The sequence below is a fragment of the Bombus vosnesenskii genome, unplaced genomic scaffold, assembly GCF_011952255.1.
Source record: "Bombus vosnesenskii isolate JDL3184/JDL3185 unplaced genomic scaffold, Bvos_JDL3184-5_v1.1 scf7180000016261, whole genome shotgun sequence".
Taxonomy (NCBI): Eukaryota; Metazoa; Arthropoda; class Insecta; order Hymenoptera; family Apidae; genus Bombus; species Bombus vosnesenskii.
In genome coordinates, this window is record NW_022884330.1 from 4487529 (window position 1) to 4506792 (window position 19264).

The 19264-nt window shown below is 41.9% G+C and overlaps 1 protein-coding gene across 1 annotated transcript in view; it reads left to right on the plus strand.

The window, feature by feature from the left end:
• Nucleotides 1–19264, plus strand: part of LOC117241649 (agrin-like) — a 262669-nt gene that overhangs the window by 220907 nt on the left and 22498 nt on the right. Inside the window, exons 5-9 of the mRNA XM_033507577.1 lie at nucleotides 4128–4364; nucleotides 14151–14366; nucleotides 15015–15256; nucleotides 16122–16308; nucleotides 19123–19220. Coding sequence (XP_033363468.1) covers nucleotides 4128–4364; nucleotides 14151–14366; nucleotides 15015–15256; nucleotides 16122–16308; nucleotides 19123–19220 — 980 coding nt within the window. The remainder of the gene's footprint in view (nucleotides 1–4127; nucleotides 4365–14150; nucleotides 14367–15014; nucleotides 15257–16121; nucleotides 16309–19122; nucleotides 19221–19264) is intronic.

Here is a 19264-nt window from a genome sequence, read left to right on the forward strand (position 1 = left end):
AAAATGGATTATTAATTACTATATCACGTCGCCCCCTGTGGGTAGAGGCTGAACGAAACGAGAGAGAGAAACTTTGACGAGGTTTTTTTTGCGCTCGAAATTCGATCGTCGTAGTACAGAACCGGTATATTTAAGATGGATATTTCCATGTAGCTCATAAAGGAGAAATTGAAGACAGCGTCAGTGATGGAATATTCGTTTATCGTGCGACGCGATGTTTGCAAATTCGAATGGTTGTATCAAGGTTCTTCTTTTTTCAAATTATTAATTCGATTTATTTAATCTCAAATCACATATATTAAACTTCGATGAATTATTATCGTACATATGCCGGACAGCAAGTATGCAAGGTATGACGCAATTGGGAAAAATAAATTTTTCGAAAAATCAGCTTTGAAATTGAAAGTTTAAATAAACCAGTTCAAGGAACGAGAAAAAATCCGAGGCTTTCTGAAGTTTTTAATTTCCGGATTTGCAAAACATTTGCAACGAAAATGACAACTGTAAAGTTAACAAAGAGATCACGAATCACACGTTCAATACCACGCTCCGTTATACTTTCCGCCGTCTGAGTCGGTCATTCAATTTTCCATGATCGTATAGCAACCATCATTCGTACAAGATTGGTTCGCGAGCTCGATTAAGCTGGCTTTTCAATTCTATTCCGTATGCAACTAACTGATATCCGATGTTATTTCGTTCGACTGAATGGTCGCGCGATAGTTTTGTACGGAATGTTAATCTTCCAACCGTTAAATGAACAAACGCTGCGGATTAAACGCTGGATCCGTATGGCCGAAAAAAGATGGAAATTTAAATACTGATCGATTGTTCCTGCTTGTCGGCAACCGAAAAAAGTTCCAGACTGTTTTTCATTCGAATACGCCATTTGTTTTCAGGTATTTCGCAGTTTCAAAGAAACGAATAGTAGACGAATATTTGTGCAATATTTTCTCGGAAAGGAATTGCGTTTGCTTTTGTTCAACATATACGTGTTTATGGAGAACGATAAATTATTCGGTCGACACTTTTGTACAATTCATTCTACCGACTGAATAATTAAGTTTCAAAATGTAAGGAAAGTTCGTTCGTAGTCCAGACGCAGAAGCAATAAACGCTGTAGAAATTTTTAACTTTAGCTTAATTTAACTTTCAAATTGATCCTATCAAAATTTCTTGCCAACCTTCGAGAAGTGAACAGAGTGGGAACTTCTTCCATGCTTATTTAAAGATGTTTTCTGTACAAATAGTACCTTTGGAAAGTGTTTGCATTATCGTTCGTGCGTGTGAAACGTTCGCAGAAACGTTTCAGTTAGATCAAGGCAGTTGTTTGAACGTTAGGCAAATCGGTTAATGCAAACGAAAGACTATACCGAAGGGGTAAGAGTATCGGGGACAAGAGAAATAAACAAATTAAATTAATTAATTCCTCGAAATATTTACTTAATCGATGCTAAATCTATTCGTATCGCAGAACAGAACATTCCTATTTATTTCTACTTGTAGAAACTATCTACACGTATGTACTGAAATTTCAATCGTCTATTTTATACGCATGATAAGAAAAAAAAATACAATAAATGCCTTGGATAAAAAATGTGGTTGCAATAATTTCCAAGCAAAAATTCCCTAAATGGTGTAAAATTCATTCGACTATTGCGAAAATGTTGAACGATATTCTGGCGATAGCATTTTCGGACTCGTTGGAATATCTAAAAGACCAGGTTCTCGTCATCCCGATTTATTAGGTTCTGGCCAACGTTACATTAGGAAAATTCGTTCCATTAGGAAGATTGCACGGACGGAAAGGGACAAATCGAACGGCACCGTCCTCGCCGGTTGGATAACCGATCACTAATTGCTTTTGTCATACCGATAATTAATAATGCATCGATCGGAACGGCGGCGCGACGATGAGTGGCCGACGAATTAAATGCGTTAACGACGATAATCGGGTTGCGGTGAATGGTAAATCGAAAATACACCAGGACGGGAGTTATTGAATGCAAACGAGGCTGCGATCCATCATCCGGCCGAACTACTAGCTTTCGACGGCGGCGTGAACGTTTACTGCCACTACTGGTGATCGTCGCTGGACCTAGTGTCAACGACTCGCGGTTCAATGTGTGTATTTCGCACAGAACGATGAGCTGCAAACGTATATTTATGATAACAGAATAATCCCCTGAGATAGTTCAAATCATCTTAAATATCAATTTAACGCCCTCGATTATTTTCTGTGATCTTTAAGTGCGATCCTGAGTAGTAATAACATGATCTTGATTGCCGCTTATGGGATTTGATTAACCTTAAATTATCACGTTTTTACGATCCTTTGTTTAAAATAAAACATAATATAGAAAGAAAATAGAGCGTTAAAAAAGATTGATACTCAGTGTGCTCAGTGTGCTCAATATGTCGACGCGAGGAATGTAAGAATTCGTAGTTAAATGTCAGAACTCGTCCAGTTTTATGCTTCTTTCAAATCGATTGAAGAGGAATTTGATTTCTTTTCTGCACTGTTTGAGCTTTATATTAACGGCATATTTTTGAAAATATTTTTCATTTTTGCTGATGCGAGGACACTGGACCTGTGAATCGTGCTCGACACGGTTCGTTTCATTTGTTATTGTACATATTCTGTAAAGAATTCTCAAGCATCGGAATGTTGAAGATGTCACATTCGCATTTGATACGAGCTCGTCCACTGTCCTTTATTTTCAAAGATGTAAAGAAGGTTGTCTGATGAAACGCATGACGTAACAACGATGAGAGATGAATGGTGGTCGGCTTGATTTGCAGAAGAGGCAACGGAAGAGGTGACGAACGATGCTAGGAAAAGCCGTGTTGGTACTGTGTGGAGTGTTGACGATATCCCAGTGTTGCTACGTTTTTCCAAAAGGTACTTGAACGCAAATAACGAGCGTAACGACGACGCTCTATGTCGAAAATCGTAACGAAGGTCCGGAAGAAAGGCTTGTGCACTGTCACGAACTTGAGAATATTCCGTGAAGTAGAATATTCAAAAATAATTTCACGGGTTAATTTCTCATTCGTGAAAGAAAACAATAAACGTATAGAAATAATTGAAGAAGGGGTTTTGTAAATTTTAAGAAAGCATTTTCTCCTGTCGTATAAGCAAGAAGATGGACGGAGAAATATCTTTTTCTTTAAAACTTTTCGTTTAAATTATTCTTCTGTGTATGTTAGTTTCATCTTTCTTCCTTTTGCGTTATTCATTTTGATCGAATTTCAATTTCTTGCTACTTTAACCGATTCTATTTATATCACAAACAAATTAAATGATTCTAACATAAATAAATTATTTTTGCAACCTATTTCTAAAATACTCCACAAAAGCCAAATGTACCGCTCCTTCAAAATATAGTCTCCTATTATCATTAACCATCTTTTATCCAGGTTACAAGAACAAGCTACTTCTTTCCTCTATTTTCCTACCCGTGTCTCGTGTCGTTCTGCCAGAAAGAGGCCATGATATCATAGCTATGGCGAACGAGAAGAACGTTTTAATTGGGCTTACTATTCTCTGTTCCTTCGCCAGTGGTTCCATTAAAAATTTTCACCGGCTTAGCCGCGGCTGAATATTCGTGGACGGCTTTTATCTGTTCAAATCCCGAGAAGAAAGGAGAACCGAGGGCCGGCGAGCACGGTCACGGTTCGTACGCTGTATTTTATCACGCTGGCTAAATCCTCCGGTAGACGATACTTTATTCATCGTGAATCGCGCGGATTTAATTTCACGCAGCTTTACGACGCCCCCCATGTTTATGGTTTGTAATTACATTTGATGCCGGAACGACCGTGATGCCGGTAAAAAAATTATCGATTAAACGTGCCCATCGCCATCCTTCCTATTCGTCAAATTGTTTCTCGCAAGATGATTTTTCTGTCCTGCTTCAGCAACTTTAACGATCTCCTTTTCTGGTGGAAGATTGTAATTATTCAGAATAACTAGGCGATTATCAATATGCAATTTGGTAATTGAGAAATTTACATTCGCTTAATGTTCGAATATTTACTCGTCGAACTGTTTCAATCGAATGCCAATGGCACTACGACTGTTCGAACAATTGTTAATTCAATGACATCACCAATTTTTGTTACAGAAATCAAGGACCCGTGTGCGAAACTAAATTGTACTCAGGGTGCGCAATGCGTACGAAGCAGAGACGGAAGCAAAGCTTCCTGTGAATGCTTGGAATCCTGTCCGAATTTAGGGGATCACGAAGGATCGAGCCCTGTCTGCGGCACAGATGGGACCGACTATCCGTCTCTTTGCGAGTTGAACAAGGCAGCGTGCGCGAAGGGTGTTAATATCACGGTGGCATTTCAAGGCAAATGCGGTAAGTATTTTTCTTTTGACTGCAATACGAAACATCTATTTTTTGCTTCCTTGCGAGTTATATCTTGTCGTATAGCGAATCGTGTTTCTAAATTCCGATTGCATCGCTGAAGTGCGATTCCAAAAAAATACTATGAATGTTTTCCTCAAGGATAGCCAAACCTTCGTTCAATTAAAAGCTAAACACTTTACGATCATAAAGAAACGAGCTTTCTATCGTTTCAGCTTAATTTCTAGTTTGCATGGAACTCGTTTCTTTTTTCGAGAAATAATTGTAAATGGCTAAGAGACGCGAAATGAAAGAAATATCGATCTTGGAAGGAACAAACGATAGCAATGTAAGGCAGGTAGCACGCTGCAAACACTTAAGATGCATGCCTAAGAATCTCGTGTTTTCTCGCGATGTTATTTATCGAGAGCGAAAGCGTACTCGGACTCCGAGATAATCCAGCAACGGGGCCTGCAGCGGAAACAAATATTTACTGAATCGAAGTCGAGCCGAGCTTAAATATCGAGGTTTGTCAGTATGTATTTACTTGCGACTTTATGCACGCGATCGAGATTACTTCCGAGCAGATGCGGTCGTTTACATTCGCGACATTCTGCGTATTTCTCGGTGATATCCTTATTCGCGAAATTCGTAACCGTGAAATCGTGATTCCAGAGGAACCGATCTCTTTCGTTTATATCGCTATCCGAATATAGAAGAAAATTTTATTTATTTAGTATAAATATAAGAACATTGCCTCAAGACGATTCTAATAATTGGATAAACGGTAAATTTGTTAATGAAAGATACTCGATGAACGGAATATATGGTCGGGAGATAGAAAGTTTAAAGAACGCGCCTGCTGTACCGATCGATACGTTCCATTTCAATTTCACAACTCACAGATTAAAAGCTGACTTTATTTTCATTTGTCCTCGTGCCTTCCACCAATAAACTTTCTATCGTTTCAAGCACAATACACGCCTTTCTTTTTTTTTTTTTTTTTTTTGCTCGTTGAATACTAATTCTTGACAATCGTTGATTAAATACAACGGTTTAAAATCTGTGCCATTCAACCGCGGGATAAAAGCCTTCAATCGTAAAACGATTCTTAATTTTCTGTCGCGCGAGTGCGCGCTTCGTTGACCAGTAAAATTAATCGGTGATTCCGTTATGCAATGCTCGACAATTGAAAAATAGCGACGAACTAAGCGAAAGGCCGGCAGAAGACTGAGAAACCTAAACGGCTGCAAAAGAAACCGAAGGTGTGACGCGAAATCGTCGGAAATCCGCAACATCGGTCGAAAGCAACGAGAAGACAGTGATAAATTAGCAACGTGCGAGTAGCATAAACAACCGACACGTATTTGCTGAAGCTAAATCGTTTCGCACAAACATACGTTCTGTGGAAAAGAAAGCGTAAATCGTGCAAGTAAATTCCAAAGCTATAGCCAGTCAGATGGAACGTATATTCGCCATTTATCGTCCGATTAAACCGATTCTTTTCTATTGACGAGAAGAATCAAGTTCTTGCTCTTTCGCCCCTCCTCCTACCTCGTTCGCTTCAAATTAAAAGCAACTAACCAGAAGAGAAGAGGGAAGAGCTTCTTCATACCGTTTTTTCGTTTTTTCTAGCTCATTTTCAATTGTCAGTGTACGTCTCTTTATACTCCAGTTTCTTTCTCCATCTAATTTTCCCTCTGTTCGTATACCTTTTACTCGTGGTGATCCCTTCCTTTGATATAGCTTGTAAGACTTCTCCTCCTTATTCCGCCTGCATTTATATTTATCTTACGCTTTACCTTCAACTACACGCGTTTTTTTCGCTTATAATTTTCTCTTCGGGTACGATAGTAATGTTCCAGAAGAAAAGTGTTCTTCTGGAACGTTCCTATTTGAATGCAGCTTTCTGCACGATTAAACAACTTCTATCTGTCGTGCGTTCTATTCTACTGCATATTCCTAGAAATTACTGTTCAGAAGATTAGAATTAGAATTAGAAAATTCTAGAATTAGAAATTTAGAATTTCTAGAAAAAGAAATGTCTTAGTTGTTACTTGCTTCTTATTACAAAAGAATACAATTGTATTCTTACCGGCATATTGCAAAAGGCCTGTGGATTAACAAGTTTATCCGCACCTTCCTCGTTCCTTTCTTTCGCTTTGCACTCAACCTCGTTTCTTCGTTCTCATTTTGCTTTTCTCATTTTACTCTTCAGCATTCTACATCATTCATACGAACCTTCGTTTCTTCCATCCGTCCCTTGATTCTCTCTCTTTCTACCCTTTGTTTTATTGACCAATCTTCCCTTTACCTCTGTTCATCCCATCGCTTTTACCTTTTTACCTTTACCAATCATCTGTCCTTTTTTTATCTTCTCCGCGTATCTCACGTCGCAGCTCCTCTCATTCCCACCCTCCTGTTAGAATTCGCCTGATCGAGCTTACGCCCTTCAGATTTCTTACTCGGCTGTTTATCCCCTGTCCAACCCTAGTCGTCTTGTGCCCTCTCGACCGAAGGCTAGAACGCAGTATAAACTCGGCGGGCGCTTAATCAACCGAGTAGTAGAGACAAATGTTTGATCAGACAGGTAGTTGCGAGTAAAGGAGGCACCGTTTACTTAGGATTAGGCAAGTCCATCCGCCGACGCTTCGTCTGCTCACATCCATTCCGTTGCTTTTTATTCTTCAAACGGACGCGATGATAATCGCGGACGGCGATTCACGAACGTCAGAAAACATCGATCCGTTTCCTCTTCCAAAGCGTCTTCCTCGCGACGCAGTTGCTCTTGATGTTCCTGTAAAATCGAAGGATAAAGAGCAACCGGTTGAAAGTGAAAATTGCTAAAAAATGTTATACGATCACAAGGCTTATGCGAACTTGTAAATAGCGCGAGGGATGCTAGAGAATTGTACCGTTATTGCGTCGAGTCTAATAATCGAGTTGCACAGAGAACAACGAGACTTAATAATCAGTGACGAGAACACTGAAAAGATTGGACGAAACCGTCGTATCGTTCGACCGAGCGTCTTTTCTTCTCGGTTCGATTCTCATCGAAGTGAAAGTCACGATAGAGGGAGAAATAATAGAGAAAAAAGAAGAAGAAAGTCAAGGGTGTCTTTTATCAATCGTATTCAGTCGCTTCACGTTGGTGAGATGGCGAAATCAATAATAAATTCCATCGGCATGGGACCGATCGTGGCTCGTTTCTAACTAACCCAGCCCATCCCTGACCCCTCCTAATTTCTTCGGCAACGAGGACGCCGAGTCAGGGGTGGAACGAGCTGGGTCGCGAATCTCAAGTGGCTGCGACGATAAATCAAATTAGCTCGAAACTTTCGAGACTTTTCGATCGTCACCCACTCCGTTTCCGCCCCGCGCGATCTACTGTCGAGCCTCTTTCGTTCTCCACCGTCAGAGACGATTGGCCCGAGGGTAAATTGAAAAAAAGAGGGGGGAAATGAGTTTTCGAGACAGACGAACTTTTTCAATGATTGAAAGTAGCAGCAGCAGCAGCAACAGCGGCTGCTAACGGCGCGGGTGGCAGAGGAGAAAAGAGGTCGCGGAACGCGATAAAGCGCGGAAGCTGGGCCTCGCGATTAAAAGTATGCTGGGTTTTTTCTCTTTCTCTTTCTCTCGTTCTCGGTGTTAATGCTAATGCACTATAGAGCAGATCTGTAGGAGACAGTGAAGGGAATCGTTATTGGTTATCAAGTGCGTGAGAATCCCGAGGAAAACTTCCCAAAAGCGCGATGCGGTTGAAAAGGATCAATCTTTCCTGACTGTATGCGAGAGATTCGCGACGGAAACTCGTAAACAAGGGGGGAAGTTATTACGTTTCCCTCCGAGTGACAAATAACGTCGCATTTAGAACAAGACGTAATAGGACTTTTGAAGAAAATTAATAATAATATATCAAAATACAAAAAGTATGAGAGTCGCGTTTGGAATATCATATATTTTAAGAAACTATATATCTTATAAAGGATGAATCGATCTTGATTGAGTAAAATTGGCCCCAATTACGTAGCGATCGTTTGCCAGCAGAGACGATCTCACGATTCGTTCTGTTTAATTTCACAATTATCCAGTCACCGTGCACGCAGCGATCGTTAAGTAACCTTTTCAGGAGGAGTCTTTGAGAACTCCTTTCCAAGATAAGCGCTATTTCTTCCTAGCCCTTTTTTCCACCTTGGGCTGTAGAAATTCGCTTTAGCTCGTTTCCCGTGAATATCCTGATCCAAATCAGAATGGAGGCGGGCGTGCCGTTCTCTTCACGCTCGAGTGTGCCGAAATAAGGGTCTTCTGTAGGGGAAAAGGGGCAGATCTCCGAAACGTTAGCTTCGAGGATCCTAGCTCCTTCGAAACGGGCTTGACTAAATTCTCACGCTAGTCGGTTCGAAGATTCCAACGCCAACTATACAGCGAACAAACTCAAGATGCGAGCCGTGTGCAGATCGACCCTGACGCGTCGGTTCGATTAAACTTAAAGATCCGCGATCGGTGTGTTAAATTGCTCGTATGTCTTTTTCAAAAATGAACGAAACGCTAGATTGTTGTATGCAGAGAAACGGATTAAATTAGTGGATAAATTGTAACGAATGCAACTATCTTTGAAGTATATTTACGTACGTAGACTAGAAATTAGAAATTATGCAGACATGGATATTAATAAATAGCAAGACCATTGCCTGTAAATAACGTTTTAAGTATATTTCATCAAAATATCTATGAACCTACGAACCCATTCATACGAAATCAAATTACTTTCAGAATCTTGTCACAAAACGGGAGAACACCGACGAAACGCTTCTAAAATCCAATCTCGATGCAACTTTCCTTCTACGATTTTTCTTCGATCAGAATTTCATCTTCCTCTTCCAGAAGAAGCTAATGTTTTTTCATCAACAAAGCCTGAATAATATCAAACGGCTAAAAGTGGCGTCACGTACGATATAGTCTCAAGTATATTTTGCTAGTGCATGTAAATGCAGCAAAAGAGCCGGCCATAAATTATCTTCAAACGGTTACACCGTAATTGCATCGTAATGAAATCAAACCACGAATCCGTGCATGCAAATTGCAGGTATGCGTGGAGCGGCGGCAAATCCATCTGCATTCATCCGTGTAATCACTTATAATTCACCAACGACACGTGCTACGACGGAGTCTCTTTGGAGCGATCTACCATCGAACACCCAAACGTAGCCAATTCGTCTCGCTGAGTAGCCCGTTTACGATGCAGCGTGCGCGACGAAGGTTTCCCCAAGGAAGTTTCCTATGCTCCGTACTATATCCTCGTAAATTACCATCGCTGTTTCTGGGCGGATGCTCTTGCGCGTTTATGTTTACGCGCCTCGAGCCTAAGTGACTGCCACGTCTAGTTTTGCCTGTTCGCCTGCTACAGGGAAGGAGCTGCACGGGTTCCGCGTACACTTCGGGGATGCCACAGGTCGAATGAAAGTGGCTTGCTGCCAGTGCACATGAGTAGTACACAACAGTAGACGCTGCGGAAAGCGGCCGCCAAGACGCTGTTAACACAGACAGTCGTTGGTGCTCTGGCGTAATTCCCTTCAACGATGTTCCTCATATTCTCCGAATTCCGTGGCTCATCCTCCGTGCAGCATTATCTATCCAACTACCGAACAGGATATCCGTTGACAGGGAAGAAAAGGGAGACGTCAGTCGAATGGTTCGTTTAAGATTTGCTAGCTTAATGTGATTTGTTTGTGGTGAATTTTGCGTCGAACAAGGGAAAATGTATTTCGAGGGTGGTTAAGAGCTCAAGAAATTCAGCTGTGTTTATCGTTGTGCTTATTGGGAATTTACTTGGCGTAGATTGACGAGCGATAAAATTCTATTTTGTTTGCACAGTGATGCGCAATTAGAAAATCTATACGCCGACTGCATAGCGGCGAAGCATACGTTTACAATTATATTACATACAGTATAAATTTACATAAGATATTAGTACAAGTATCGACCAAGTATCAAAATATCTATTCCTAGTAAATGTATTCATTCATGATTGATATGCGCATACGTTAACTAGTAAATGTGCTGTCTAAATTTACTGAATGAATATATTCACCGTAAACTCGTTGTGTCGCGTAAGGAATTTATTTCGTGTTATCTGGTGGAAGATGGATGTGGTATCAATTATGTTAATTGTTTGATTAACGTTTCGTTTATTATTCCACCTTAATTCTTACTTATCCTCCTCTTTTTAACGAATGTACCCCAAACAGATATTTTCTACTAAAGTGGCAGAATAAAATTGAGTCGCTAATGAACTTGATACCAGAAAAGTTATTCAAATCGTGAAGTGGTTTCATTACGAAACATGTTACGTTATAATTGAACGAATGCTATTGCAAGCATCGATGATATGACATTCACGAATTAAGCCAGATAATTTGATTGCATAATTCATTGACTATCTTCCAATGCTCGATTCTCTGCCTGTTTCATTTATGCGAGTTTCTAGTCAATAAACATGCCTGAATGGTTTATTAACATACAGGATATGTCAGATTTACAAGAATTTTTGGAAAAATAATTACAATAAGTTTTCATTCTGTGAATACGTCAACGATCACTGCAACTACGTTTCAGCTCTCAGTTTAACCGAAACTAGAACATAGCTTTCCCTCACCTTCGATGAAATTTCAAGCAAACTTCAGTCATACATGAAGTTAGGAAATTTTCGAAAGCGTGCAAAGCTATGTAAAACAACCACAACTAGTAAACCTAAAACTGAAGCTATGCAAAACTGCCAATTCTATTGAAACAAAGCTGGATGAAACTTCTAAAGCTAGACCAAGCTTCGAAAGCATTCTGTACATTTTCTACAAATTGCATAATGTAACAATTTATTTGCTATTAGTCTACGAATTACGCTTCTCTTCCTTCTCTTCTCTATTCAACATTTTCACCTCGCTAGAAGGAAATATTTAAATGTCGTTTGAAAGCTGCGAAGATCCTCGTATTCTACTCGTCGAACTGGCAAAAGGTGCAAACAGAGATGCAGCAGCGCCGCGGCTAAAAAGGATAAACCGTCCGGAACAATAACGAAGCGCGAAATAAGAATGCAGACGGCGAAACGCGACAAGCGGAGAGAGAAGTTAGCGATCTTTCAATTCGTTGACCAAACTCAATTCAATTCCCTTTATCCACCACTTACCCTCCCGGACAACTTCTTTCTTATTCCGCCCCACCGCTTATTATTCCTTTCTGAAAGTTATTCCGCGGGAATGCAAAATACGCGCGGTGTGGCGAGAAAGCCGGGCGAGGAGGTCACGGTTGGTCGGAGGTATGAAGAAGGATCGTCGAGGAAGGATAGAGAAACCTCAGTGGGATGGGCGTGGAGCTTGGAAAAAAGTAGCTGGGCCACGTAGAAAGTTTCGCGTAACTCGGAAGATTAGACAAGGCTGATGCTACCGTCGGAGACAGCCGTTGAGGGAGGATGCGAGGGGCGAAGAAAGAAGGTCGTCGACTACCGTGGAGTGAAGAAAAGGAGAGGGGGAGGGTTGGTGTGGCTCTTAGCGACGGACTTAAAAACAATTGCCTCGCGGCGACGCGGGAATTTTAAACACACTTCTATCGACGGTCCGGATGGCTTTTGTTCGTCGAAATCGCCCGAGGGGGGTGGAACAGGGTGAAAATCGAGGACTCGACGCACTCTGTCCACGATCGAAGGGCTTTAAGGCAATTTACGAGGGGTTTTACGGTTTCAAGTGACGCCAGCCTGTCCTGATCTTCTTCCATTCTCTCATCCCTTTCATCCGCGAGCTCCATCCACCCACCTTCGTTCACGCGACCGCTTTATATTCAATGTTGTTTTAATGCCACCCGTTCCGTTGTCTTTTTTCCTCCGTTGAATTATATTCACTGGCCGGCGGGGCGGAAAAATTACCACCGAGAAAATTTGAATAGGACGAATCGACGCTTCCGTTCCCTCGGAAATTATTCTTGGAGGTTAGCCGAGAAAAATATCTGTTTAAATGCGTCCAACGGGTTAAACTCGGCGGCGAACTTGAGCTTTTTTGTCCCTTCTCTTGTTAAAATGGCCAACTGCCGCCGCATGTGCTCCATGCAGCGACATCATTACGCGCACTCGCGACGTAGTTTTATGGATAACGACTAACAGACGCCGATACAGACGATCCTTAGAGATGCTCTGACGATAACACAAAGAAGTTCGAATCAGGGTAATGTCGCGGAAAGTTAGAGCGCCAGCTTAGAGACCTGTGGTTCGCTGTCTTTGAGAAGAATTCGCGGATAGAATTTGAAAAAGGACGCAGACACAGAGATAAGAAAGGCTCGGAAACGCCTTCAAGGCTTGTTATTCGGATGGTATAACGATCGAGTTAGACGAGCTAATCTGAAATTGCCAACGCTATGAGGACAGCTACGTGTGAGCAACAAACGAAGATATATCGTATTTTCAATCGATGGTCTCAATGTTGGACACGTTGATCATTGTAATTTCCCGCTGAAGAAAGAGATAACACAAACACGCGTGAGTTTGGAACAACAGTCTCAAACTGAGAGACAAACTCTTAAAATTTCGGATTGGTGTAAATTTAACGTTCTTCAAGTTTAAACATATATTTATTTAAGTTAAAGCTTTTAGAATTGCGTTGTTCATAAATTCAATTTCCTACCATTTCCTCGATTGCTCTCGCGAACGTGTATGTGGAAAGCTTACACTTATTTTGAAAGGTATCGAATATGAAATGAAAGTATAAGAACCGAAATATCTTGCCGGTCAAGACACGAATGATGTTTCCTGTAATACAATGAACAAACGATAGCACGCAAAAGATGGAACCATACGTTGCAGTTAGTGCGTCATAAATTATGGTTCGCGGAAGGTACGTAAGAATTGAGCGAAAACGAAACTGTTACGAGGTGTACGAGAATATTTGCGTGAGAGGAAGGAGAGTGGAGGGGACTTCGATTACAACTCTTGGACGAGCCACTAAACTGGCGGCGGACGAGGAAGAAACGAGGGTGGTTGCGGAAGGTTAGCCGCTCCACTGAGCTGTAACTCGAACTAACCCCGAGAAACACCACCGCCTCGGGAACTTGCCGCGTCAGCCCCGCTGTAAGGTCGAAACCTACCGCCTGCGGACAGGAAACGGAATCCAACTTCCTTCCTCGAGGGCGAAGATTAATCTCGGTGCAGCCATGCTTCTACCTGTGCCACGGTAACCCCCTTCGGACTCCACCACCTACCATTCCTCCCCTTTACCACCCCTTGTTCTTTTCCCCGCTCATAGGACCGCGTACACTTCTCATCGGGCTCTTTCTATCTGCCTTTATCAATCTGACTGCAACTAAACCGTCCTAACCGTGCAGTCGCATAAATTTCCCTGGAGCATTTCTTTCCAGCTCGTTCATAATCCGCAAACGGAAGTAACTGTTAGCCCGTGGACAATGAAACTTAATTTCTCGGAGACGAAACGTTGACTGCGGTGTCTTAGAGTAAACGAGAATAATCTTTCATGGGAAGGTTCTTCTGAATAGTCAAATATATGCGTACGTTTTCAGCGATTGTCATTTCAATTTTTATTTTTTCTACGATCTTCTTTGTCCTTCGATTATCGTAACGACCAAACTGTGTAATTTTTATTCTGCTAACTATCCAACTGACAACGATTTAGTCTCAAACGAGAACGAGAACAAGATGCGTTGCTCGCGTTATACAGACGCGAAGGTATTTACAACAACATGTCTTCATTGTACTAGTTGAACGTGACTTCAACCAGCACGTACCGCAATTTAATTTTCCAGATCCTTGCGGTAACGTGGAGTGCGTAGAACCGGAAATCTGTCAGCTGGACGACTCGAGGCAACCTGGCTGTCGTTGCGGTGAGCAGTGCGGCCTTGAGTTCGCACCAGTTTGCGGAAGCGATGGTAAAACATACTCGAATGAATGCAGCCTCAGGCAGGAAGCTTGCAGATCGAGATTATCGCTCAGGAAGGTCTACAATGGCGCATGCAGCTCGGGTAATTTTAAATTCAGCCTCCAGCTCGTCCAAGTTCCTAAGAGGCATTTGTACTATTATACCGTAACGCGGTGAATGTATTCCGATAGTTTCTTTCTCAAATAAGGAAATAGAGTATTTTGTAGTTTTCTGTTATTCAAGTTATTTCCAACTTTTTCCAGTTCCAGCAATTCAAACCTTGCAATAAGTCAGCACTAAACTAAAATGAATTAATAGTTAGTAAAATAAATTCTATTAAAACTGTAATAAATACATACAGTAGAAATAATTGAATATTACAGCTCGAATATTTTCTCCAACCACAACAGAGTTATTTAAACATCCTATTTCACCTAGCTAATTCCGTATAAATTTCTTTCTCAACACTGGAACCAGTTTCCTATATCATCTTCTATCTTCCTTCGTAGCGAGAATCCTACATTCCGAAGGAAAATCTGAAAATCAGACGGAAACATCCTTCGTGACTCGTTTTAACTTCCCCGTTTCCATTTAGTCATCCATCAACAGCACCCTCGTCCTAATTCAGAATCCAGCCGGAATAAACGTCTCATAATACCTACTATTGCCTCAGTAGAAACTGAAAAACTTTTAATCACAAGGGCGAGTGGAACGCGTTGGAAGGGAATTTTTAATCTTCATGATTGTGCAGGAATCAATCCGTGCGACGAGGCGAAATGCGGCCCCTACGAACAGTGCGTGATCAACCGACAAGGGATCGCGAGCTGCGAATGCGGTCCGGAATGCGAACCTGTGATGAGAGCAGTATGCGCGCGGGGTGGCAAAACATATACATCGTTGTGCGAGCTGAAGAGACAGGCCTGTTTAACGAAGACTAACATCGAGGTCGCTTACACGGGAACCTGTGGCTCCAGGGGGCCCTGCTCCGAGAAGGTCAGTCGAGTTTCCGCTTCGGGTGTCAGATACGCGAAACAGAAAGGAACAGTGGCAAATATTTGAACGTGCAAACAAACACGCGCGACGTGACGAAAATCGAGGCGTGGCTGTAAGAGATGTGAATCAAGATTCAGTCTTGCTTAACTAAAAAGAACTATGCATAGTTGTTTCTTGAATTTATGAGAGAAACTAAATTGGTAAGAATAGTCTATTTGCAAGTAAATTTATCGTACAGTCTTTTGAAGATTATCGTGTAAATACGAAGATCAGGTACGTCGTAATGGAGCATAAAAATACTTATGTATAAAGAAGTAATAAAAGTGAAAAATGTAATTTCCTTAGCTATGTCCATAAAAGCTTAAGTTTGTATAAACATCCGTAGTCTGGTTATTCTATTTCGTGTTTATCGTAATGCCTGCATGCCACTCGTTCTCCATTCATTCTAAAAAAAAAAAAAAAAAAAAGAAAAATACAAGTCCGTTCCGAACAAACGAAATGCGGGAAAAAATCAGCGTTGGTCATGGCAAAGCACTGCGACGATTTACGTTAAATCCTGCGAATTAAAGTAGCACGTAAATTTTGCGTTGCGATAAAATATCACGAGCAATAAATTATCGGCTTTGCACCAGCGACTATCCGAGAAAACCTACGACAAAGAGGCTGCTGTCGCCGAGAGGTGTGTCGTGAAAAAAGCAAACGATGATCCACCGCGATTAATCTCGCGTTTTTCTCTCGGTTGAAACCGCGAGAGAGAGAGAGAGAGAGAGAGAGAGAGAGGAAAAAAGAAATGAAATGAATCGCCACGTTTGGGATCGAAAACGTCCAAGGGAAAAAGTCAAGCTGATAGGAATTTCTTTTACAGATCTGTCAGTGGGGCGCGATTTGCGCGGAAACCGGTGGCACAGCGATTTGCGAATGTCCAACCTGTCCGGCGGAATTTCAGCCAGTTTGCGGCGACGATGGCATCAGCTACGGAAACGAGTGTAAGCTTCGCCTGGAGGGCTGTAAACATCGACGAGAGATCCGCGTGCTTTACCAGGGACTCTGCAGTGAGTACCAATCCCCGGAAAACGGGAACCTCTTTAATTCCCTAGAATCTTCATTCCTGATTCGTCGAATCCACTCTTTTTCCACGGATACAAACTTTTGGCCTATACACGAGTATTTAACAAAAGCTGGACCAATTGTTCTATTTATCTAATAAGTTTTATACAAAAAAGAGGTTTTATTTTTTCACATTGAGCGATTATAATATTTTCAATTAGTGATTAGGTCCATAGTATGCTGATTGTTATTTTACGTAACGTAAAACGTCTACTTTAATAATACTGTTTCAGATTTTTGCGAATATTTACGGAGTTTCTTAGAGCATGTTTCGAGATCAAATTATAAGATTGTTCTATTTTTAATAGAAGAAATATTGTGACGTTCATACAAAATATTGTGCATAACTGAACGATCTGGAATAACCCTGTTTATTGAATATTAAAACGTTCAGTAATCTTAGTGTAACTTAAAACAGAATGTTATTTATCTGACAAGAAAACGAGTTCAATTGGCTCAAATTAGCTTGTAGATATCGCGAATAATTTTGGAATGGTCGTTGAAAATAGACTCGAAATTATGCAAACGAGGTAGCCAGGTTATTATCATCAACATTAAATATATAATCATAGAAACAAACGATACACATCGAGTAATACGATTAAATTGTTCCGAGTTTAAAGAATGAATTATCGATGCCATCGTTTTAGCGACGAGTCGATGAAATACATTCACGGAATAATTTATCTCATCTCTTTATTTGTCGAGAAATGTTCGTCCATTTATAAATTCGTTTCCTTCCCGAAATTGTAACCGATTAAGATTTCCCTACGCGAAAATAGTTGATTGAGTATTGATCGATCAGGAGACCGGAATAATTAGAACTGAGGTACCAGGTAAATAATTAAGGAAACTTTATTATGAGACACGTCGGTTAGCAAGGGAAAAATCGAACGATGGTCTATTCCGACTAGCTGAGTTCATTATACCAAGCTCGTTCGTTATATCGGGAATTCCTGTAATCAGATTCGGTCCACGACAACGATTTTTTCTACGAAATCAACTGGGAAGTTTAAGGACTTTTGTGAAGATTCGATTCGCCACAGGATGATTTGCATACGATGCATGAAACCTTTTGATCCGTTCTCTCTCTTTCTCTCTCTCGATACCATAATCCTGTTTGCATAATGATCAACAGCGAAACTTTGTACTTTAAGAATTTTTCGTTAACGGTATTTGCATGTTTACTGAAAAATCCATTTATGGAAATAAACTTGCAACCGAAACTAAATTTCGTTTAAACGCTCGGCGATATTTGACAAAATAAGATATAAACGAGGAGAAAAACAGGAGAGAAAGAGGGGGACAGACAGAAAGTGAGGAATGAAATATCAAAAAATACAAAACTCTCGAAGGAATATCCTGCGTCACGATGAAACAGATTCCTGACGAGGTGGCAAGCACCCTTACCGCGATCTTCGCTACGCTAGAGCACACCACAGACAGATCGAGCTAAACTTTTCTCATAAGCCACCCCGTGACGCGAGTAACCGTTCGTTTCGGTTGGATCGGGGCGAAAGAAATCCCGGGGAATCGTCGGTAGGAGTCGAACTCTCTGGCACCTCTTCTCCCCAACCGCAAGATAATTTGCATGGTTTAAAATCGCGTGAAACTTCTGAAACGTACTGCTGGGATTCGGTTCCATGCATATCACGGTGCAGGTGACTTCGCCCCTCGCTGAAATTGTATGAGTTGTTACCCCACGGCATGCACGTTGCATATGCATGCAGTTCCTGGGCCTCAACCAACCACCACCACCACCACTACCACCACCACCACCACTACCACCACCACCACTACCACCACCACCATCACTACCACCACCACCATCACTACCACCACCACCATCACTACCACCACCACCATTATCTCTGCCTCCTCTTGGCTTTCTCCCGTTTCTATTCTTGGCGTCGACTTCGACTACGGTGTATATACCAGTAGCGAGCACCGGGATTTTCGTATCGCGAGCGTCGAAAGCCAGAAGCTGTACTTCCATCGCCCCATACTCTGATTCTGAATCTGGGTTAGGGTTCTCCGAAGGCTTGTTACCCTCGACCGTAGTAGCACCATCGACACGTCGTCGAAGAGAAGCAGAGCGGTAAGCCGATGCCCCTTTCCTCTCAGATTTCAATGAATTCTAAAGATAACTTCTCGACTGCAAATCCAGCTTCAATAGCAACCGGCTCTACCCGCGCGCTCTCATCGTTCCTCTGGTTCTTGTTGCACCCCTCCTGCACCGCCGTGTGCCATCCTATCCTGCCGTTCGTTCTCTTTGTTCGCAGTCCCCGAATCCTTGCACGCAGTCACATTGGCACAGGCCAGATAATTTCCCTCAAAACGGGTGCAGTTATGCAAATACCAGCATACCGGGAATCTTTATTAATGTCGGTTTGAACGTCGGCCAGAAGGTAGCCAGAACTGCAACAGGGTGGCGGCGGCTGCTTTGTAAGCGCGTCGATGCCCGGAATATCACGGAAACGGAAGCGGAGGTTCGCGCCGCCTTAAACAATTCAGCCAACCGACCCGGCTGGTAAATTAGCGGCTCGTGCGAGATATCGCATGGCATCTCAGATTCCCGGCTAGAACCACGTACGATTTCACGGTGACGAATGGTCTGTCTTGCCACGGCTTTTTGCTCGTGGGCAATTACCGCCGGAGATAGATCGTTCGGATGGCTTCTGTGTTACGTGAAACGAACGAACGGAGACGTTACATGGGTTTCACTTGTTAATTAGAAATGTTTTGTTGTTTGTTCGCAGATGGATGCGAGAATAAGAAATGCGACTTTTACGCGGAGTGCGAGAGCGACAGCGCTGGTGAAGCCAAATGCGTTTGTCCTAGCAAGTGCGAGACCACGGTAAGTATCTGATATAAATTATTTCATGATCGGTTTATTTTTGC